Below are 24,664 nucleotides of genomic sequence, written 5' to 3'. Positions count from 1 at the left end.
GTTGTTCTAGAATGTTATCTAACAACATTTTATGACAATTTTATTTGATCATATTGGGGCCTAAGTGACTGAATAGTTCATTGACATTTACTTAACAATTTAATAAGGCAAGGACCAATATTTAGGACCAAGGTATCATTAATTAAAATTTAAAAGATTGGGTGGATGTAGTCACAAAACAGAAATGGAAATCCTTCATGGACCTGATCATACTGATGAGTATAAGGTGGTGAAGTTTAAAGACAAAGAAACTACTTGACCTAATTTTGATCTAATTGAAGCCCTTGGACTTAACATTTATTCTTAAATATTATTATTGAATTCACAACATTGAATTTGTCTTTGAAGAGGCCCCTCTCACCACAGCTGTTCTAGGGGAGCCCCACAAAGGAAAACAGTTATCTTAAGTCATTTGTTCTTTCACTGTTGCAGTGTCACTGCAGATATCTGTATATGACTGCATGATGAGTAGTAACAAATATAGTTTAAATTTTTCATATAATTATGGCCAATGTTGAATGAATATGATGAATTTTACATGTTTTGCACAGTGAAGTAGTAAAACAGGTCGAAGGTGAGTGATATAGGGGTCCAAAAATCTTTTTGTTTATATATTATTTTTCTGTTCTTTAATCTTTTTCTTTATTCATTTCAGGAAAATGAAACTGAAAACAGATATTACATGATGAGCAGCAGCAATAACCAATCAGACTGCAGTATACTCAATCAGAGTTACAGAATGAAATTGTCCCCTAATGGTCAGAAAAGAAGCTGGACTTTCTGTATGGGCATCATCTTCATGATTTTAGTTGCCACTGTGTTAGCAGTGACAAATTTTAAACAGAAACGTGTGCTTAAAATAGATGTTCCAGAAAATGCAGTAATAAGTAAGTGGATTTACACTTTATAAAGCAGATGTAATATGCTTGCCATTTAAACAACTCTCCACAAGAAACTAAATGACACAGAAATAAAAAAAAAACATAGGTCTCTGTAAATCTCATTGCCCATAGTCATCTATAAAAGGCACTGAAATGACAAATATAAAACAATTCAAACCAGAAAACTAACGACCTATTTTATGCATCAATATCCATTTCAATTTTGTAAAAAGGCCAAAAATTGATCAAGGAAAAAAATATTATAATTTAGTCACATCTCATTGTGTATCATGTGAAAATGCTCACTAAAGTCCCTTTTTCCTCATACTTTATGCAATAGGTCTACTATATTTGTTGTATGGAATGATTGTAAGGTGAACATGTCTATCGGACAGATGTCATCTGACCATGACCTCATTTTTATGGTTCAGTGATTAAAGTTAAGTTTTTATGTTTTAATCTTTTGATGTGATTCTATACGTCATAGGTCAACTATATTAGGTGAATGAAAATACTTTATGATCTACATATAAGTCGCGCAGGTTTTATTTGACCTTGACCTCATTTTCACAGTTCATTGCTCAGTGTTAAGCTTTTGTGTTTTGGTCTATTTTTATTAAACTATAAGTATTAGGTCAACTATATTTGTTTCATGGAAGCATTGTTAGCTGAACATGCCAGACTGGCATGGTTCATCTGACCTTGACCTCATTTTCATGGTTCATTGGTCTTTGTTCATTTGTTTAGTTATCTTGGTTAATGTAACCTTTATGTGACAATTATAATAAAGCTTTTATTTAGGACTATCAACATAATATCAATGATTAGTAAAGAAGGCGAGATAATTCAGTGTTTGCACTCTTGTTTAACAGTTCAACCTATTTAATTTTCCAGGAAGAATTCGCTCTTACTCTGTCAACCCTGATTTATCAGCAATAGCTTTGAATAGTAGCAGTATGACATTGGTAACTAGAGTCCAGTTACTACAAACTTCCTGTCTTACGGACAAGTCTCTATGTGAGACCTACGCCATGTGTGATACAGACTTAGGTCACATGACCTGTAGATGTAAGAGAGGATTCTACGTCAAAGACAGGAAATGCAGAGGTTTGACCATTTAATCATTTTACAGTACATTAAGTATCGCATAGACACTTGTGTCCGAAAACATACCAAAACACCATAAAAATGACACAATTTAACACCACATTGAATGATACGAAGATAAGGAGAAAAACACACTAAACTTGTAGATGTATGAATTGGGTTTTTTATAAGATTAAAGATTAATTAATCATAGAAATCTGTTGAAAAAGAAAAAAAATATATAACAAGTTACCATACAACATATACAGTAAATTATCAGGGTTTAGTTGAATATTATTCTATATTAGAATTCTTTGATTAGTTATACTTTTTCACTGCATTAAATTTTTATGTAGTGGTAAATCAAGTAGAAAATGGAAGAAGCTTTATAATAATGGTTAAACTTAATGATAATATTTTAATATGTTAATAGACAACTTTCAAGTTTGATGCATTTCCGTCAAAAACTCTAGTTTCAGTGAACATCATTTGTGTGTTTAAAGGCATCATCACTTCTGTTCCAATGTTGAGCGAGTGGTTCGAAAACCATAATCCTATATTCTACGAGTTTTTCTGCAAATTAGATTTTCATAATTGACAATCAACACTGCTGTCATTATAGAATTATAATGAAGTACTTACAAAACAAACATTATTTCTAGTTTATCCTGCACAATGTCGATCACTAAGACTCTTGGTGAATGTTATTATCGCAGGGATACAGGCAATCCCCTCTATCTGGTAAAGGACTTCATAAAGGCAGGCACAATTGAAGAGTTTTATCTGGTGAAATGAACTCAAGGTGGTCAATTACAAATGAAACTAACAGTTATTATAGAACAGAGGTATTGACTATTGTCAATCTACAAAAAAAAAGGCCTGTATGAATTTACCACCTCTGCCCCTTTTGAACCCTTGCATACCCTGAAAATTGATAACATCTTTTCCTGAATTTGTTATTTCAGCCTGCGCTACATCATGCCGGGATGGTTATTACATGTCACGGGCCTGTACATCTAGTAGTGATGTCATTTGTAGACCATGTTCTACGTGTTCTGGAGCCTCGTATGAAGTGGCAGCATGCAGCAGTACACAGGATACCATCTGTGTTGGCGCTGCATTTCCTATACAAGATGTTAAATGGAATAAATTAATAAAACAATCAGGTAACATTTACATAGTACCTTAGGTTTCAAGTGTTGATTAATTTAAAGAAAAGGGACACCTAGTGTCATACTGTGATTTTCTGGATATATTCAATATACTTTAGATTTGAAAACAATTTTTTGTGGTAAAATTAGTAATTATAAACTATACATATTGTTTGAGTAAAGACTTTGTTTTATTCTTGGAAACCATACAAAATGCAGGTGATAATGCCTTGATAATAAGTAGGATGTAGCTACCTTTCTTTCTAGTACCATATCATAACTTTCTGGTACCCTATCCTGAAATATTTTGAAGATAAATTCATTGTCACATGACTTTTTATTGTATGATTGACAGCTGGTACTGAAGTCTCATTGACATCATCACAAAATGTGTTCCATGAAAAAATAGGAGGAATAAAGAAGTTAGACGTCTCTATGTACATTCCAAACAATGCACAGGTTCAAGAGTTTGACTTCCAGCGAGAATCAGGTCTACACATCAAGATAAAAGTTTCCAGTCTGTATCTGGTACCCCAGTATATTGATCTAGATCATGAAGATGATTTCAAGTTCATAGATAGAGATAGGTTCCAGCTAGAAAAATCAAAAGAACAGTACAGGGCTATCAAAAAGGATTTCTGTAGGTAAGTCAGCTACATTTTGGTCTACTGATATAACTTGAGGATCTGCTGATCAAACTTTGGTCCATTCTATTGATCTGTATTAAGGACCTGATAATATTTGTCTTGCTTGTTATAGAATAGGATATATACTGTTATGCTTTAAAGTTATGTCTGTTTCTCAGATTCTTTACCAATAGAGTCAATAGTATAGAATGAATATAATGATTGTTAGTTGAGCATGTCATTCTACCAGGGTTCATCTGAACTTGACATGCTTTGCATAGTGTTTATGATTATGTCTGTTTTCAGATATAAAAGATCAAACATATTTGGTGTATGGAATAATTTTAAAGTTGAAAATCTGTCTGACAAGGTTTTTCTGACCTCACCTTTATTGAGCATTAATGTAAAGTTTGGTATACTTCATGTAGTAACACATTTATTTTCAAAACAGACTTTCAACAGAAATTTCAATCAATCAATCAATCAATCAATCAGTAGTGATTTCATCTTGTTTATTGTTATTTGTCTATTCTATTGATCAGATGACTCTGTCAATCTCAAACTTGTCTCCTGGTCACCTAATCATTCAGACTTATCTTAAACTGTACAAATTAAACTACACAACTTTTGATTATCTCCCTTTAAAATATTTGAAAATTATTACTTAGTAAACCATATAGCATCACCTAAATACAATATCTGTTATCATAGAATAATGTTTATACTTTCAGGCATCAGTTACCAGATCATTACAAACTGGTACTGTACATCACACGTAACCATACCTCTGCTGCTGATGCAGTCACGTGTAACTCACATGACCCTGATATCCCAGCATGCCCTGATGGGTATAAGGATGGCGATATCTACCTCAATAGACATATCAATACGCAATGTCCATATGATAGAAATGTGAGTATAGTTATAGAATAATCAGTGATAAATAATTCTTTATCAGTTATAGATTTAAAAAAAATTACATCTTTTAAAGTTTTACAGTACGCTAGTACAGAAACAAAATCATGAACTCTTAGTTGCTGCAGGCATGGGTGTCAGTGGTTACTAGATCACTTTTCTAGTTTCCTATTTGGATTTCTGAACATTTCATCTCCAAATTACCTGATTCAAGATATTCAAGAACTTTTGTGATTCCTAGAGGATATATGTTTTGAAGAAATTTGAAAAAGAGAGACATAGGATATTCAAAACTAAATGAACAATAATAGTAATGTTTTGAGAGAAGTAAGTAGTTTAAAAAATGCATCAATATTTATGTCTATTTTACAGCATGATTTTGAGAGATTTGAACACAGAAAGAACAATATCTACTGTACACACACTACCTCCTTGTTTAAGAATACTTTCGGACTTACTCCAGAGGACATCAGTAATTTTACCTATCCTTCTGAAGACTGCCACAAGACTACAGAGGACTGTAATAAATGTTTGAAATACCCAACCTGTCGGTCATATGAAGGTATTTCTTCAATTTATACCTTAACTTCTTATTTATAAGGTGTTCAAAAGTATCAGTAAAGATAGCTTTAAAATCAGTCTGTTTTTAATAGTTCAGCACAGCTTTTAACAGGAGTGCCATCATATTTTAGTCTGTACAAGTGTTTTTTTTTAACTCAATTTGATGTTAAAGTTTAGTTAAGATTCCATTTTAACAACCAAATATATCCTCTTTTCCCTATAGAGCCATTGTAATTATTATCAAGAATTGTTTCCCTTTGATTGGCCTGCTTCAAGAACCAAAATATAAAGTATGTTTGATGAAAAAACACATTTCCAAAAAAAAAGGAAACATGTATGAATTTAGCATAAAATTTCTATTATTGCAAAATCTACAACAATAATTCTGTAATTTGAAATGAATACAAAAAAAATTATATAGAAAGATTTTATTTGTTTGTCAAGTTTATTTGATGATTTTAAAAATCCTTATTTTATTTCCAGGTCAGTGTTGTGATATAAATTGTTACACACAAAGAAGCTGTCAGAAGTCTTTCAGCGATGCTTGTCCTAAAAAGCCTGTAGAATGTGCTTCTGGTAAGAGTTAGCTCCCATTGAAAGTTTTGGCGGACAGGATATTTTTAGTTATTCTTTTTATATGTATAAAAAAAAGAAGATGTGGGACATATATCAATGAAACAGTAACCCAATACCTCAAAATAAAGGCTGTAGCTGTCAGTATAAAATTTTCAACAACAGACAAACAATTGTCAATATCATACAAATGCAAAAATTTTTTAAGTTTTCAAACCAATTAAAGAGTTCAATTCTAAATTCATTAAAACTATAATATTGATGTCAAATATTTTGAGTTTTGTCATATTTTCTTTTGAATATTACCTTGTTAGTGTTTTAAAAACTGGAACTATTATAGCCAAGTCTGTATATTGTCCAAAAGAAGTATTTAATGTTACCTTTATTGTTGGGTATCCGTCTGATTCCTGTTGATTCAGCATCTCCTCCTATTCCAATCTAGAAAAACAATTAATAAATCCTATCAAATGACAGTTCTCGCTATTACCTTTGAATGTATGTGATAGATTTGTTTTATATAATTATAGTGGATTTTTTAATCCATCATTCATATGTGTCAAATACAAATTTAAGAATATTTTATAAATATCAGGCTTAAAATTAGAGTTATATTAAACAATTGATAATTTTTGTAATGAAAAATGTATGACAACATCTAGATATCAAATTTTGTTGTTTTGTTATTCTCTTATTATAAATATATCATTGTTATTTTTCAGGTGATATTCACAACTTTGTCTTGGAGCCGGTGTTCTCATCAGTGAATGACAGATTCTTGTGTCATATGAAGTACAAAAAACCACGACATTTATATCAAATGGAATACACAGTCCGTATGCTAGGGATAGACTACACTTTTCCAAAAAGGATCAAGTTCGCTAAGGGAGATATTTCATTCAACGAGAGAGGCGTGTTTACATCAGAGTTTATTACAGCATCACACTATTCCTTTCCAAAAATAAGTGAAGAAATTATTCTTATTGGTTCTGAGAATGATAAAATAACACACAGGCCAACCAAATTTCAAGTGCATGAATTAAAGAAACCACATGATTTTAATAAAAGAAAGAAGTTTCGGGTACGTCCACACAGATCCAGTCTTGGATTAAGCAATGTTTACTCTACGAACATCCAGGTGGAGAGGCCATTTATGTATAGTTCTTCTACTTTCTCAAAAGGTGGTTGTACTGAGAAGAATTTCACTGATATTTATCCACCACAACCCCTCTACGAACCATCTAGCATCCTTGTGGATCCATCAATCACCATTACAGGAGCTGGGATTGAGTATGAGACACCAGTACATAACATAACTAGATCAGCCTATATAAGAATGTTTATTGGTAGGTGGTACATTTAAAAAACTCATATATTTATATATACTGGTTACTGGTCAGATCTTTTCCATGTATTCAGATAAACTTCAAGAAATTGTTGTATTTCAATATGCTTATAAAGGAGATAATGACAAACTGATATGGAAATTAAATGTTTATGTACCGTTTGATATCACCCCATCATCAAATTAGGAGAAGGCAGAAAATATAAGTGTTTCTTTTATGAGCACTGAAAGTTTTGGGGTAATCTTTCCAAAAATATATCTATTATATTGCTCATAGACTGCATCTAGAACAAAAAGTAAATTCTGTGGAAATAAAAGGATTAAAATCATTTCAAGGTCAAAAGTACACAAAACAAAACAAAAAAAATATCCAATATATAACAAAAGAAATATTATTTTTTTGCCAAATCATTCTTTATGTTCAATTCTTTATTTTCAGACAATTCTTCCATTTTGACTCACTTTCAAGATGATCTGCCAAAATCCGTCTTAGATGGAAGTTCTGTTTCTGGTGACTTAGTGTGGAATCCTAAAACAGGCATGTGGACTATAAAAGTACAAGGTATGCTAACCTTATGGATTATGAATAAATGATAAAAAAAACACTCTTATCTTTAGATACTAGTTTTTTAATGAAACATTACCTAGCTTATTTCTCCCCTAGACATTGTCTGTCCACCAATAAATGGAGATGTGGGTATATATATATATGAATGAGACAGCAAATAAATGAAATAATAGTCTTCAATAGTTAACATATATTGATACATTATGCTTAGTTCTTTACCATAAAGCTTAAAAGAGTTGAAAGGGATTTAACAGAGACACTCAAGATCTGCTACCAGTACCAAATTAAAAAATATGACGAAATAGATTAAGATATGCTTAAAGGCAAAGGTGGGGTTAAAAGTGAGATTCAGTGATGTATACTTCAAACATACTTTTTGTATATTGCTACATATATAATGTCGTGGTAGAGATTGGTCATTCAGTTAATGTAATGGATATGTTTTTATTTTACAGGGAAACTACAGACTTGTCCAGGATATTTGACAGTTGATATGTATGACCAGTTCATGGAAGGAAAATTGGCTCATTTCGATGTGTTTGTCAAATGTCCTGTAGATTTCCATTTGACCTTTGACCTCAAGACCCCAAATACAGACTTACCAAATGTATTTGTAGCTAGGATTAATGATTCTTACATCAGCCATTACGTTTTATTGTCTATGATGCATCCACCATTTTATCCACCTTCAGAATATCCTCTAACTGAGTCAACAAATGAGTTGTACCAGTTTCCATGGCTACCCATCATTGCTACATTGGTCTTAACATCCATTGTTTTCTCAGCATTTGTCGCAGCCTTCTTGGTTATCAAAAGACAGCGACCAATTCAGACTCCAGAGGTCAAGAAATACATCAGTCCACAGACGACCACCTATATTGGTGCTAAAGATGATGAGAGAAATGTAAATCAACCCTTGACCTTGACCTTATTTGCAAAACCAGTTTCAAAACATGTGTCCTGTACTTTGTGTGTACTCTATGTTGTGTATGCCATCATGTTCACATTCTCAATGTTTTTAGGAGTATTCTATTTAGTCCAGGGACCTCTTGTTAGTAATTTAACAATTGTATCAAATACAAGTGCTAAAATTCATGAATCTGTTAGCAGTCATATGGCCAAAATCAGTCAATATGAAGACCAGGAACTAGTCAATGCCTTCAATGGAACATTTAACCGTATGAGAGCTTGCTCTGCACATCTAAAACAGGATGTAGCAAGAATAGATAACTCCATCAGAAAAAATGTTCAGGATGTTTTGAATAAGTTTTATAGTGGTCATGGTTTAGTAAAAACTGCTATTGATATTAGCATAACTGAAAAATCTAAACTTATTGCTGATAAATTTCAGAAATTTTTAACTGAAACTGACTCTGTGTTAGATAAACATTTCGATAATACACAGCAAAAGTACATTGAACTTCTTGAGAACTTCAGGGATAATTCATGGCTAAAATTCTCTAAGGAAAGATTTGCTGAGCAGCAGTTTATTTTGGGAGAGGAAAAGACATTCCAGGGATTGAAGGACTTTATGAAGTGGCTTGAAGTTGATGGAGTGGAACCAGTTCTTAATTTTAAAGACACTATAAAGAAAAGGTAAATAAAAACATCTATAGTCATATTTCACAATAAGAAAAACTCGATAATAAATGTTTTAAAGTAAAAAAAAAAAGGAAAAATGCATAAATATTTCTGTTTAATTGGTGGAAAATGACGGATTTATATTTTAAAATTGCAAAATATTTAATTATTTTTCTGTATTGTCAAAATCAAAATAACAAAAATACTGAACTCTGAGGAAAATTCAAAACCGAAAGTCAGTAATCAAAAGGCAAAATCAAATGATAAAACACATCAAACGAATGGACAACTGTCGTAAATATTCCTTAATGACAAATTAATAGAAGTGAAAATTCCATAAGGCCAATAATAACAGAGCTATGTCAGATTCTTGTAAGTAAAGCCTTGTCAAAGGATCTATATTTTAATAGTTCTATGATCGTATGTAATTGTATTTGGTATATGTTTACCACTTGTTTCTCATGTATATGTGACAGAATGTTTGTAAACAAAGCGTATTTCATTGTATATTATTTGTTCGGTAGAACAGAGCTTTGTCAGATTCTTATAAGTAAAGTCTTGACAAAGGGTCTGTATTTTTATGAGATTATATAAATACTGATAAATGTTTATATTTCAGATTAAAGACGTCTGTAGCTGAACTTATACCAGCAGGACTACATATATCCCCTGAAACAGTTCTATTAAAAAGCAATCCTGAGATACCTGTCAACTTTAAATCAGAATTCAAATCTCAAGTACTAGAGAGTATGGAAACATCGTGGGTTAACACTAACTCCTCATCAGATGGAAAGTCTAATGGACCCCAGGACGATAAAATGATGTCTAAAGCAAAGATGATCAGTCAAATGAAACAAATAATACTACCAGTGTTCATATGTTTGTTTATTATCATGGATGCTTTTATGTTAGGCTACAGGTTTGTGTGGTTATGGAAAATATTACGCAAGGCTAAAATGGGAGTGGATATTAAAGTACCAACAGACCATGTGGCTGAAAAAATTCAGTTTTGGCAAACAGGATGTAATAATCGTAAATTAGAACATGCCTCGAAAGAAAATCCTTACAATTTTTATGCAGAAAACAAAGAAGACATGTGGTCCGGTAAAAATGATCCGATTCAACTGTACGCCAATACCGCTCAGAAATCTAAACAGGAAATCCTTAGAGAAATCTGGAATAAGAAACAAAAAGAGAAACGTATATCCTACACAGAGAGTACTCCACACTCCTTTATAGCTAAAACTATATTTACTTTGTCAACTTTTCTTTACAAACATTTGATTGCTCCAATCCTGTGGAGGTTCGTTTTAGTCGGAGCTTTCGTTTTAGTGATTTGTTTAGTTACAAAGGCAACTTCAGACTTGGTTAGCATAGAAACAGCCACATTTCTCATAGACACTAAATCCATCATTCCACAGTTACATAGACAAGTTGACATTACAAATAGTTTATTAATAGATGTTACCTCTGACCTCAACATTATTTTGAAAGAGCACAAAGCATTGGTTGATTCAGAAGTGGCAGTCATTAACCATTTTCTGACCAGTACAATAAATACACAGGTAATTATTAAGTTTCTACACCAAGTAAATTATAGATTGTTTGATATTTATATTTAAGTTTTGGTTATAGAATTGCATATATATACTGTGTATGTACTTTTTTATGCAGTGTATTTATTTTCACAAATTTCATCAACTATGTTTTCGCTCAAAATAAATATATCCAAACTGAAATACCTGGAATCTAATACCTTAAATGATCATGACTGTTGTACTTGCATTTTTACTTTGATGGCCTTCAAGAGCCTCATTTGAACTCTATATTGTAAAATACAACATGAATGCTCCACACAAAGAGTCAATTAAAGATTAAAGTAAAAACAGAATGATATGTCAGTTTTATTGTGTAATAAATAACTTAATCGATTAATCACCTCCGTTTAAAACAAGGACAGTTATGATGATTGCATTGATCAAATAATATGACAAATGTGTAAATAATACTCTGGCTTGTATCATATTGTTAAACACATATAGATTTGATTAAAGAAAATTAATTTTATGAACATAACTATGACTTAAAACAATTTCAGATGATATTACTAATGTACAGTTTTATAAACTGAAAAATTTGGCTTCAAATGTCCAAGTTGTTTTTTTGGACTTCATACTGGTTTACATTTCGCACATTATTTCACATTAGCGAAGCAAGAATGATAGAAATCGACTGTAGTTTATTATCATGGGTACACATTTTTATGGATTGAGAAACACCAAAATCAACAAAAATGATAATCATTCAACAGTAATATTAATATAACTAATATAGAAGCATCTGATTTCAACTTTATACATTTGTGTTAAATTTTATAGAACTTTTATAAACTTGAATAATAAACTTTTGTAGAATGAAGTATTACAACTGATACTATCAGACCTCTGTTCTACGACTCATACAGATATATGTAGTCCATCATTACTGAGGGTCCAACAACTGATCACATCTTGTAACTTTTTACCAGTTACATCTTTACCATTTAAAGGTAAGTTTTACAGTAGAGGGGAACATTACATGAGGGACATAATGGGGTTACCTTCATGACAGTTAAAGGTAAAAATTGTGGCTAAATGACGTTAACAGTTATTTTCCCTGCATGACTTCAAAATGTACACTTTCTTTTTGCAGATATAAAAAAATCCTGATTTTGACAAATCACATTTTATTTCCCCCCAAAATAAAGGTAACAATAATAACTTGAGGCCTCTGACAAAACTACTAGGATATTTTGACAATCATGGTAAAATTTTAACCAATTTGATGCTCACAGAAGCGGAAAATGTTTGATTGATGCTTGACGGTGAACATGATCACCATTTAAAGGTTAGCTTTATAGTAAAGGGGAACATTACATTATCACCATATGTATGTTTTTGGATTGGTGGTCAAACAAATGGTTGAAACGAGGCACATGATTTTAAGTAACTTAAAACAAGACAGAGAGATCCACAAACATAGTTTTATTTAAACAAAAGAGATTATCTGTATTTTTTACCATATGCCTCTGAACAAAGGGCAGGTACTAAAATTATGTATTAACTATAATACAACTTCATTTAGAATCTTTATTTTATTAATTTACTTATACATTTATTTATTTTTCAGAAATGGATGAAGGATTATTTGTGCATTATTTACATTCAGAGTTAGTTCCCCTTGTTAGTACATTGAGACAGATTTTGTTAAACACATGTTACATCTTATTTGTGTATGCATGTCTCATGCTTATATGTCACATGCTTATCCGTATTGTGATTTTCTATCTGATCAAGAAAGGACGACTTCCAAGAGCCATGATTTATCTTGTGTCGAACACTAATGACTGCTGGAAAGTGAACGAGGGCAGTAATACTAAGTCTATGTATCGTAGTAACTCATGCATAGAGAGTTGTGAGAGTGGAGTAGTAGGGGATATAGAAGATCACAGAGAGTCTAATATGTGAAGCAGTTCATGGGATCAAAATGTGAATGTTAGATCCAGTCATGTGATCTGAATGTAAAATGGCTGAAATGGGAAGCATTCAGCAGGAGATTAGTGGTGAAGCATGAAGCAAAAGATAAGTGGTGAATCACAGTGAAATGTGAAGCATGAAGCACAAGATAAGTGGGGAATCACAGTGAAATGTGAAGCATGAAGGATGAAGCACAAGATAAGTGGGGAATCATGGTGAAATGTGAATCCTTCTATTGCTGTTGTTCAAAGGTGACGACAGAAGCAGTTTACAAGCGTCTTAGACAAACTAAAATATAAATACATGCTATATACTGTGGAGTCATTTATTTTTGTGGGTATCAATTTTCGTGGAAAAATTGGTGTCCAACGAATAAAAATGAATCCACAGTAAATGAAAATTCTAGGAACATATTTAAAATGTGACAGATTTATTGAACTATATAGTTTCTGAAAAGGTTGTCATGAAAGTGATTTTTAAAGACATCTAAAGAAGAACAAAATCAAGAAAATTAGATTCTTTATATAATCAGCTTTCATTGATGATATTAATTTTAATCTTTATGAGCAAAATTTAACTTGTGTTCAAAGTAAAAAAATTATTGTGAAAATTATTTGAAAGTATTTTTGTGCTTATTTTTTGGTTTAGTATTAAATTGCAAAAAATATGTGCATCTAGAAATATAAAATTTAAAAATAATGGTGCAGTGTTTATATTATTTATATCAGCTTTTACTACTTTGTCAAATTATTTAAGCAGCTTATTATATTACATGTATTAAAATTAAAGATGCATTTATAGAATTTACATGATTGATTACAAGTAGTCCTTCGCATGAAAACTGATGAATAACTTACTAGGCACTGGCTACGGTTACATGGAAATGTAACAATAATAAAAATATTATTGTTACATTGGAGACTAATTGCCGGAATGCAAAGTTGGGAAAGGAACCGACTTATTACGAATGTAACAATAATTATTGAGGTTACAGTTACATTGCGTTATTGTTACATGAATACAGCAACATACGCTGAATTTATTAAATTTATGTCTTCTATGGTTTTGTTGCTTAATTCTTTCATATGATATAAATAAAACTTGTAATAATGACAAATAATGAATATTATTATTCAACAAATTGTGTTTGAATAGTTTTACGTATTTTATGGTTTTGATGTTTTTTAAAGATACTGACCCAAGTCAGGAGCCTCTGGCCTTAGTCGTGTATGATTTTTAATTTTAGTTTCTTGTGTATAATTCGGAGTTTAGCGTAGCGACCATTATCACTGAACTAGTATACATATTTGTTAAGGGGCTTGCTGAAGGACACCTCCGGTTGCGGGAGTTTCTCGCTACATTGAAGACCCATTGTGGCCTCAGCTGTTGTGTGCTCTATAGTCGGGTTGTTGTTACTTTTAAGTTGACACATTCCCTATTTCCATTCTCAATTTTACCTCAAATAAGTAGTGTCAAAGGCGAAAATTATAGTTCAATGGTTTGTTGTTGGGTTTGGGAGAAAAAAATAAAACTTTGGATTGGTTTGAAATGAAACTGATTTAATAACAAGACACAAATTTCATACAACTATACAAAGGCTGTTCTGAAAAAATGATATAATCAAAAGCAAAGTTTGTTAACTGTGAACTTCTGTATACATGTATCCATGGAGAACGTAATTTCGTTTCAAAATCGGATATGTAGAAACTGTAAATAAAAATAAAGAAAGAAATTGTATGTAATAATTGTATGTATTGTAAATATAAAATAAATGTTTTCAACTTTTATTATTTAGTACATATTACTAGTCCCATCGGACATTGCCGTTTTTTCATGTAACAATAACGCAAAGTAACCGTAGCCTCAATAATTATAGTTACATTCGTAATTAATCAGTTCCTTACCCAACTTTGCATTCAGGCAATTAGTCTCCAATGTAACAATAATATTTTTATTATTGTTACATTTCCATGTAACCGTAGCCAGTGCCAACTTACTATGGGTTCACATAAGTTTTATGTACATGTTAATAATGAAATGAAGTATGGTATATTGTCGTTCATTAATATTTGTCTATCTTATTGAAGTACGAGTCAATTTATACTTTAAACTGCCATATAATTATTAGAGATATTGTTGTTTTTTTAGGTTTAATGTCAATGAGATTGCAATCCAAAGAAACAAAATCAAAATACATCTAGAGATCATCAGCACACGATAACATGCTTTATTGGTAAATAAATCAGGTTGTAGGTTCAGAGTTGGTGTTTAATGTTAATGTATGTCAACATCAATAAATTTATTGTATTATTTATTAAATATTTTATTTATTTAATGCCACCATCAAATGAAAATAATCAGGAGAAATAATTGAGTCGTGTGACCAGAACTTGTCATAATATTTATTTAACTGTTGTGATATTTGTTAAGTTTGTGATACTTTAATAAATGTGTAGCTTATTTATTTTTTGTTATTGATTATGAGTTAGAAACAAGTGACTTTTCAGTGTGGCTTTAGGTTCAAGTCTCTACTATATAAAACAGTATAGGGAGGGTAAACAAAAAAATGACCGTGTTGGGGGTAATAATCATCCATAGAGAAGCAAGCCAACAATACAAGTTAAACAAAATAGACATTTCAACAAAAATTTAGAAAAAATATGAGTCAAACATAAATGATACAGCTAAAATGAATCAATTAACCAAAAGACCACCAGGGATCAACAATATGATTGGTCAAGCTCTACGTAGACTGGAAAACAATTATGGAACTAGCAACAAGCACTACACTATAGGATCCTAGCTTTGGAAAAGCACAAAAAAATGTAGTGGGACAATCAATAAATGATAATCCATAAACAAGTGTATAAGCCCACATCTCTTCCCTTACCTGGAATAGATGTGTAACAACACAACATACAAACTGACTGGAAATATCAGATTGAAATGGCTTAAGACATTATATTGGTATAAAGTACAAAATCCTACAAAATATCAAAAGGTAATAAGTACCAATGTAAGAGGACTCCATCTATCAGGCATCTCAAAGTCAAGTTTTCATTGGTAAGTTCACCTGTTTTACAAAACTGTATTATCAATCAGTAAACAACCAACAAATTAGGTATACAGACATTATAAACAGTCTTCGGTCAAATGTATGACACAGCCAGTGCATTAAGTATACAGACAACATAAACAGTCTTCAGTAAAATGTTTGACACAGCCAATGAATTAAGTATACAAGCAACATAAACAGTCTTCAGTAAAATGTATGACACAGCCAATGCATTAAGTGTACAGGCAACATTAACAGTCTTCAGTAAAATGTATGACACAGCCAATGAATTAAGTATACAGACATCATAAACAGTCTTCAGTTAAATGTATGACACAGCCAATGTATTAAGTGTACAGACAACTTAAACATTCTTAAGTAAAATGTGTGACACAGACAATGTATTAAGTACACAGACATCATAAACAGTCTTCAGTAAAATGTATGACACAGCCAATGAATTAAGTATACAGGCAACATAAACAGTCTTCATTAAAATGTATGACACAGCCAATGAATTAAGTATACAGACAACACTAACAGTCTGAGTAATAACATTGAAAAGCCAATGAATTAAGTATACAGACATCATAAACAGTCTTCAGTAAAATGTATGACACAGCCAATGTATTAAGTATACAGACATCATAAACAGTCTTCAGTAAAATGTATGACACAGCCAATGAATTAAGTATACAGACATCATAAACAGTCTTCAGTAAAATGTTTGACACAGCCAATGAATTAAGTATACAGACAGACATCATAAACAGTCTTCAATAAAATGTACGACACAGCCAATGTATTAAGTATACAGACATCATAAACAGTCTTCAGTAAAATGTATGACACAGCCAATGCATTAGGTATACAGACATCATAAACAGTCTTCAGTTAAATGTATGACACAGCCAATGAATTAAGTATACAGACATCATAAACAGTCTTCAATAAAATGTATGACACAGCCAATGTATTAAGTATACAGACATCATAAACAGTCTTCAGTAAAATGTATGACACAGCCAATGAATTAAGTATACAGACATCATAAACAGTCTTCAGTTAAATGTATGACACAGCCAATGTATTAAGTGTACAGACAACTTAAACATTCTTAAGTAAAATGTGTGACACAGACAATGTATTAAGTACACAGACATCATAAACAGTCTTCAGTAAAATGTATGACACAGCCAATGAATTAAGTATACAGACAACATAAACAGTCTTCAGTAAAATGTATGATACAGCCAATGTATTAAGTATACAGACATCATAAACAGTCTTCAGTAAAATGTATGCCACAGCCAATGAATTAAGTATACAGACAACATAAACAGTCTTCATTAAAATGTATGACACAGCCAATGAATTAAGTATACAGACAACACTAACAGTCTGAGTAATAACATTGAAAAGCCAATGAATTAAGTATACAGACATCATAAACAGTCTTCAGCAAAATGTATGACACAGCCAATGCATTAAGTGTACAGACAACATAAACAATTTTCAGTAAAATGTATGACATATGATAGCCAATGAATTAAGAATACAGGCAACGTAAACAGTCTTCATTAAAATGTATGACACAGCCAATGCATTAAGTATACAAACAACATAAACAGTCTGAGTAATAACAATGAAAAGCCAACGAATTCAGTATACAGACATCATAATTAAACAGTCTTCAGTAAAATGTATGACACAGCCAATGAATTAAGTATACAGGCAACATAAAGAGTCTTCATTAAAATGTATGACACAGTCAATGAATTAAGTATACAGACAACATAAACAGTCTGAGTAATAACAATGACACAGCCAATGAATAAAGTATACAGACATCATAAACAGTCTTCAGTAAAAATGTATGACACAGCCAATGTATTTAGTGTACAGACATCATAAACAGTCTTCAGTAAAATGTATGACACAGCCAATGCATTAAGTGTACAGGCAACATAAACACTCTTCAGTAAAATGTATGACACAACCAATGAATTAAGTATACAGAAAACATAAACAGTCTTCAGTAAAATGTATTTCACAGCTAATGAATAAAGTATACAGGCAACAAAAACAGTCTTCAGCAAAATGCATAACATAGCCAATGTATTATGTATACAAACATCATAAACCGTCTTCAGTAAAATGTATGACACAACCAATGAATTGAGTATACAGACAACATAAACAGTTTTCAATAAAATGTATGACACATCTAATGTATTATGTATACAGACATCATAAACAGTCTTCAGTAAAATGTATGACACAGCCTATGAATTAAGTATACAGACATCATAAACAGTCCTCAGTAAAATGTATGACACAGCCAATGTATTAAGTGTACAGACATCATAAACAGTCTTCAGTAAAATGAAAGACACGGCCAATGAATTAATATACAGGCAACATAAACGGTCTTCATTAAAATGTATGACACAGCCGATGAATTAAGTATACAGACATCATAAACAGTCTTCAGTAAAATGTATGACACAGCCAATGCATTAAGTGTACAGGCAACATAAACAGTCTTCAGGAAAATGTGTGACACAGCCAATGAATTAAGTATACAAGCAACATTAACAGTCTTCAGTAAAATGTATGACACAACCAATAAATAAATAAAATAAATAAATAATCCTTATTTCAAGAGGATGATCCAAATGAATTAAGTATGCAGACAACATAAACAGTCTTCAGTAAAATATGTGACACAGCCAATGAATTAAGTATACATGTACAAGCAACATCAACAGTCTTCAGTAAAATGTATGACACAGCCAATGAATTAAGTATACAGACATCATAAACAGTCTTCAGTAAAATGTATGACACAGCCAATGCATTAAGTGTACAGGCAACATAAACAGTCTTCAGTAAAATGTGTGACACAGCCAATGAATTAAGTATACAAGCAACATAAACAGTCTTCAGTAAAATGTATGACACAACCAATAAATAAATAAAATAAATAAATAATCCTTAATTCAAGAGGATGATCCAAATGAATTAAGTATACAGACATCATAAACAGTCTTCAGTAAAATGTATGACACAGCCAATGCACTCAGTGTACAGGCAACATAAACAGTCTTCAGTAAAATGTGTGACACAGCCAATGAATTAAGTATACAAGCAACATAAACAGTCTTCAGTAAAATGTATGACACAGCCAATGCATTAAGTGTACAGGCAACATTAACAGTCTTCAGTAAAATGTATGACACAACCAATGAATTAAGTATACAGACATCATAAACAGTCTTCAGTAAAATGTATGACACAACCAATGAATTAAGTATACAGACAACATAAACAGTCTTCAGTAAAATGTATTTCACAGCTAATGAATAAAGTATACAGGCAACAAAAACAGTCTTCAGCAAAATGTATAACATAGCCAATGTATTATGTATACAAACATCATTACCGTCTTCAGTAAAATGTATGACACAACCAATGAATTGAGTATACAGACAACATAAACAGTCTTCAATAAAATGTATGACACAGTTAATGTATTATGTATACAGACATCATAAACAGTCTTCAGTAAAATGTATGATACAGCCAATGAATTAAGTATACAGACATCATAAACAGTCCTCAGTAAAATGTATGACACAGCCAATGTATTAAGTGTACAGACATCATAAACAGTCTACAGTAAAATGAAAGACACGGCCAATGAATTAATATACAGGCAACATAAAAGGTCTTCAGTAAAATGTATGACACAGCCAATGAATTAAGTATACAGACATCATAAACAGTCTTCAGTAAAATGTATGACACAGCCAATGCATTAAGTGTACAGGCAACATAAACAGTCTTCAGTAAAATGTGTGACACAGCCAATGAATTAAGTATACAAGCAACATAAACAGTCTTCAGTAAAATGTATGACACAACCAATAAATAAATAAAATAAATAAATAATCCTTATTTCAAGAGGATGATCCAAATGAATTAAGTATGCAGACAACATAAACAGTCTTCAGTAAAATGTATGACACAGTCAATGAAATAAGTATGCAGACAACATAAACAGTCTTCAGTAAAATGTATGACACAGCCAATGAATTAAGTATACAGACATCATCAACAGTCTTCAGTTAAATGTATGACACAGCCAATGTATTAAGTGTACAGACAACTTAAACATTCTTAAGTAAAATGTGTGACACAGACAATGTATTAAGTACACAGACATCATAAACAGTCTTCAGTAAAATGTATGACACAGCCAATGAATTAAGTATACAGACAACATAAACAGTCTTCAGTAAAATGTATGATACAGCCAATGTATTAAGTATACAGACATCATAAACAGTCTTCAGTAAAATGTATGACACAGCCAATGAATTAAGTATACAGACAACATAAACAGTCTTCATTAAAATGTATGACACAGCCAATGAATTAAGTATACAGACAACACTAACAGTCTGAGTAATAACATTGAAAAGCCAATGAATTAAGTATACAGACATCATAAACAGTCTTCAGCAAAATGTATGACACAGCCAATGCATTAAGTGTACAGACAACATAAACAATTTTCAGTAAAATGTATGACATATGATAGCCAATGAATTAAGAATACAGGCAACGTAAACAGTCTTCATTAAAATGTATGACACAGCCAATGCATTAAGTATACAAACAACATAAACAGTCTGAGTAATAACAATGAAAAGCCAACGAATTCAGTATACAGACATCATAATTAAACAGTCTTCAGTAAAATGTATGACACAGCCAATGAATTAAGTATACAGGCAACATAAAAAGTCTTCATTAAAATGTATGACACAGTCAATGAATTAAGTATACAGACAACATAAACAGTCTGAGTAATAACAATGACACAGCCAATGAATAAAGTATACAGACATCATAAACAGTCTTCAGTAAAAATGTATGACACAGCCAATGTATTTAGTGTACAGACATCATAAACAGTCTTCAGTAAAATGTATGACACAGCCAATGCATTAAGTGTACAGGCAACATAAACACTCTTCAGTAAAATGTATGACACAACCAATGAATTAAGTATACAGAAAACATAAACAGTCTTCAGTAAAATGTATTTCACAGCTAATGAATAAAGTATACAGGCAACAAAAACAGTCTTCAGCAAAATGCATAACATAGCCAATGTATTATGTATACAAACATCATAAACCGTCTTCAGTAAAATGTATGACACAACCAATGAATTGAGTATACAGACAACATAAACAGTTTTCAATAAAATGTATGACACATCTAATGTATTATGTATACAGACATCATAAACAGTCTTCAGTAAAATGTATGACACAGCCAATGAATTAAGTATACAGACATCATAAACAGTCCTCAGTAAAATGTATGACACAGCCAATGTATTAAGTGTACAGACATCATAAACAGTCTTCAATAAAATGAAAGACACGGCCAATGAATTAATATACAGGCAACATAAACGGTCTTCATTAAAATGTATGACACAGCCGATGAATTAAGTATACAGACATCATAAACAGTCTTCAGTAAAATGTATGACACAGCCAATGCATTAAGTGTACAGGCAACATAAACAGTCTTCAGGAAAATGTGTGACACAGCCAATGAATTAAGTATACAAGCAACATAAACAGTCTTCAGTAAAATGTATGACACAACCAATAAATAAATAAAATAAATAAATAATCCTTATTTCAAGAGGATGATCCAAATGAATTAAGTATGCAGACAACATAAACAGTCTTCAGTAAAATATGTGACACAGCCAATGAATTAAGTATACAAGCAACATCAACAGTCTTCAGTAAAATGTATGACACAGCCAATGAATTAAGTATACAGACATCATAAACAGTCTTCAGTAAAATGTATGACACAGCCAATGCATTAAGTGTACAGGCAACATAAACAGTCTTCAGTAAAATGTGTGACACAGCCAATGAATTAAGTATACAAGCAACATAAACAGTCTTCAGTAAAATGTATGACACAACCAATAAATAAATAAAATAAATAAATAATCCTTAATTCAAGAGGATGATCCAAATGAATTAAGTATACAGACATCATAAACAGTCTTCAGTAAAATGTATGACACAGCCAATGCACTCAGTGTACAGGCAACATAAACAGTCTTCAGTAAAATGTGTGACACAGCCAATGAATTAAGTATACAAGCAACATAAACAGTCTTCAGTAAAATGTATGACACAGCCAATGCATTAAGTGTACAGGCAACATTAACAGTCTTCAGTAAAATGTATGACACAACCAATGAATTAAGTATACAGACATCATAAACAGTCTTCAGTAAAATGTATGACACAACCAATGAATTAAGTATACAGACAACATAAACAGTCTTCAGTAAAATGTATTTCACAGCTAATGAATACAGTATACAGGCAACAAAAACAGTCTTCAGCAAAATGTATAACATAGCCAATGTATTATGTATACAAACATCATTACCGTCTTCAGTAAAATGTATGACACAACCAATGAATTGAGTATACAGACAACATAAACAGTCTTCAATAAAATGTATGACACAGTTAATGTATTATGTATACAGACATCATAAACAGTCTTCAGTAAAATGTATGATACAGCCAATGAATTAAGTATACAGACATCATAAACAGTCCTCAGTAAAATGTATGACACAGCCAATGTATTAAGTGTACAGACATCATAAACAGTCTACAGTAAAATGAAAGACACGGCCAATGAATTAATATACAGGCAACATAAAAGGTCTTCAGTAAAATGTATGACACAGCCAATGAATTAAGTATACAGACATCATAAACAGTCTTCAGTAAAATGTATGACACAGCCAATGCATTAAGTGTACAGGCAACATAAACAGTCTTCAGTAAAATGTGTGACACAGCCAATGAATTAAGTATACAAGCAACATAAACAGTCTTCAGTAAAATGTATGACACAACCAATAAATAAATAAAATAAATAAATAATCCTTATTTCAAGAGGATGATCCAAATGAATTAAGTATGCAGACAACATAAACAGTCTTCAGTAAAATGTATGACACAGTCAATGAAATAAGTATGCAGACAACATAAACAGTCTTCAGTAAAATGTATGACACAGCCAATGAATTAAGTATACAGATATCATAAACAGTCTTCAGTAAAATGTATGACACAGCCAATGAATTAAGTATACAGACATCATAAACAGTCTTCAGTAAAATGTATGACACAACCAATGAATTAAGTATACAGACATCATAAACAGTCTTCAGTAAAATGTATGACACAACCAATGAATTAAGTATACAGACATCATAAACAGTCTTCAGTAAAATGTATGACACAGCCAGTGTATTAAGTGTACAGACATCATAAACAGTCTTCATTAAAATGAAAGACACGGCCAATGAATTAAGTGTACAGGCAACATAAACAGTCTTCAGTAAAATATGTGACACAGCCAATGAATTAAGTGTACAGGCAACATAAACAGTCTTCAGTAAAATGTATGACACAACCAATAAATAAATAAAATAAATAAATAATCCTTATTTCAAGAGGATGATCCAAATGAATTATGTATGCAGACAACATAAACAGTCTTCAGTAAAATGTATGACACAGTCAATGAAATAAGTATGCAGACAACATAAACAGTCTTCAGCAAAATGTATAACATAGCCAATGTATTATGTATACAAACATCATAAACCGTCTTGAGTAAAAATGTATGACACAACCAATGAATTGAGTATACAGACAACATAAACAGTCTTCAGTAAAATGTATGACACAACTAATGTATTATGTATACAGACATCATAAACAGTCTTCATTAAAATGTATGATACAGCCAATGAATTAGGTATGCAGACATCATAAACAGTCTTCAGTAAAATGTATAACACATCCAATGTATTAAGTGTACAGACATCATAAACAGTCTTCAGTAAAATGAAAGACACGGCCAATGAATTAATATGCAGGCAACATAAAAGGTCTTCAGTAAAATGTATGACACAGCCAATGAATCAAGTATACAGACATCATCAACAGTCTTCAGAAAAATGTATGACACAGCCAATGCATTAAGTGTACAGGCAACATTAACAGTCTTCAGTAAAATGTATGACACAACCAATGAATTAAGTATACAGACATCATAAACAGTCTTCAGTAAAATGTATGACACAACCAATGAATTAAGTATACAGACAACATAAACAGTCTTCAGTAAAATGTATTTCACAGCTAATGAATACAGTATACAGGCAACAAAAACAGTCTTCAGCAAAATGTATAACATAGCCAATGTATTATGTATACAAACATCATTACCGTCTTCAGTAAAATGTATGACACAACCAATGAATTGAGTATACAGACAACATAAACAGTCTTCAATAAAATGTATGACACAGTTAATGTATTATGTATACAGACATCATAAACAGTCTTCAGTAAAATGTATGATACAGCCAATGAATTAAGTATACAGACATCATAAACAGTCCTCAGTAAAATGTATGACACAGCCAATGTATTAAGTGTACAGACATCATAAACAGTCTACAGTAAAATGAAAGACACGGCCAATGAATTAATATACAGGCAACATAAAAGGTCTTCAGTAAAATGTATGACACAGCCAATGAATTAAGTATACAGACATCATAAACAGTCTTCAGTAAAATGTATGACACAGCCAATGCATTAAGTGTACAGGCAACATAAACAGTCTTCAGTAAAATGTGTGACACAGCCAATGAATTAAGTATA

General features: G+C 31.5%; 1 protein-coding gene across 3 annotated transcripts in view; it reads left to right on the top strand.

Annotated features, from left to right (window-relative positions):
- LOC134712722 (uncharacterized) overlaps positions 1-15,263 on the top strand; it is a 95,785-nt gene extending 80,522 nt beyond the window's left edge. For all 3 annotated transcript variants that reach the window (XM_063574549.1, XM_063574550.1, XM_063574551.1), the window contains 13 exons: positions 656-887; positions 1,776-1,988; positions 2,933-3,133; positions 3,474-3,762; positions 4,476-4,656; positions 5,032-5,221; positions 5,704-5,796; positions 6,513-7,136; positions 7,575-7,697; positions 8,159-9,299; positions 9,904-10,849; positions 11,697-11,832; positions 12,453-15,263. In XM_063574549.1, coding sequence (XP_063430619.1) covers positions 656-887; positions 1,776-1,988; positions 2,933-3,133; positions 3,474-3,762; positions 4,476-4,656; positions 5,032-5,221; positions 5,704-5,796; positions 6,513-7,136; positions 7,575-7,697; positions 8,159-9,299; positions 9,904-10,849; positions 11,697-11,832; positions 12,453-12,790 — 4,707 coding nt within the window. In that variant the 3' untranslated portion in view covers positions 12,791-15,263. The remainder of the gene's footprint in view (positions 1-655; positions 888-1,775; positions 1,989-2,932; positions 3,134-3,473; positions 3,763-4,475; positions 4,657-5,031; positions 5,222-5,703; positions 5,797-6,512; positions 7,137-7,574; positions 7,698-8,158; positions 9,300-9,903; positions 10,850-11,696; positions 11,833-12,452) is intronic.
- Positions 15,264-24,664: the final 9,401 nt, after the last annotated feature.

Source organism: Mytilus trossulus, chromosome 3 (assembly GCF_036588685.1).
Source record: "Mytilus trossulus isolate FHL-02 chromosome 3, PNRI_Mtr1.1.1.hap1, whole genome shotgun sequence".
NCBI classification, from domain to species: domain Eukaryota; kingdom Metazoa; phylum Mollusca; class Bivalvia; order Mytilida; family Mytilidae; genus Mytilus; species Mytilus trossulus.
Note: the sequence above shows the minus strand (reverse complement) of the source record. Positions and strands in the feature narration are given on the sequence as shown.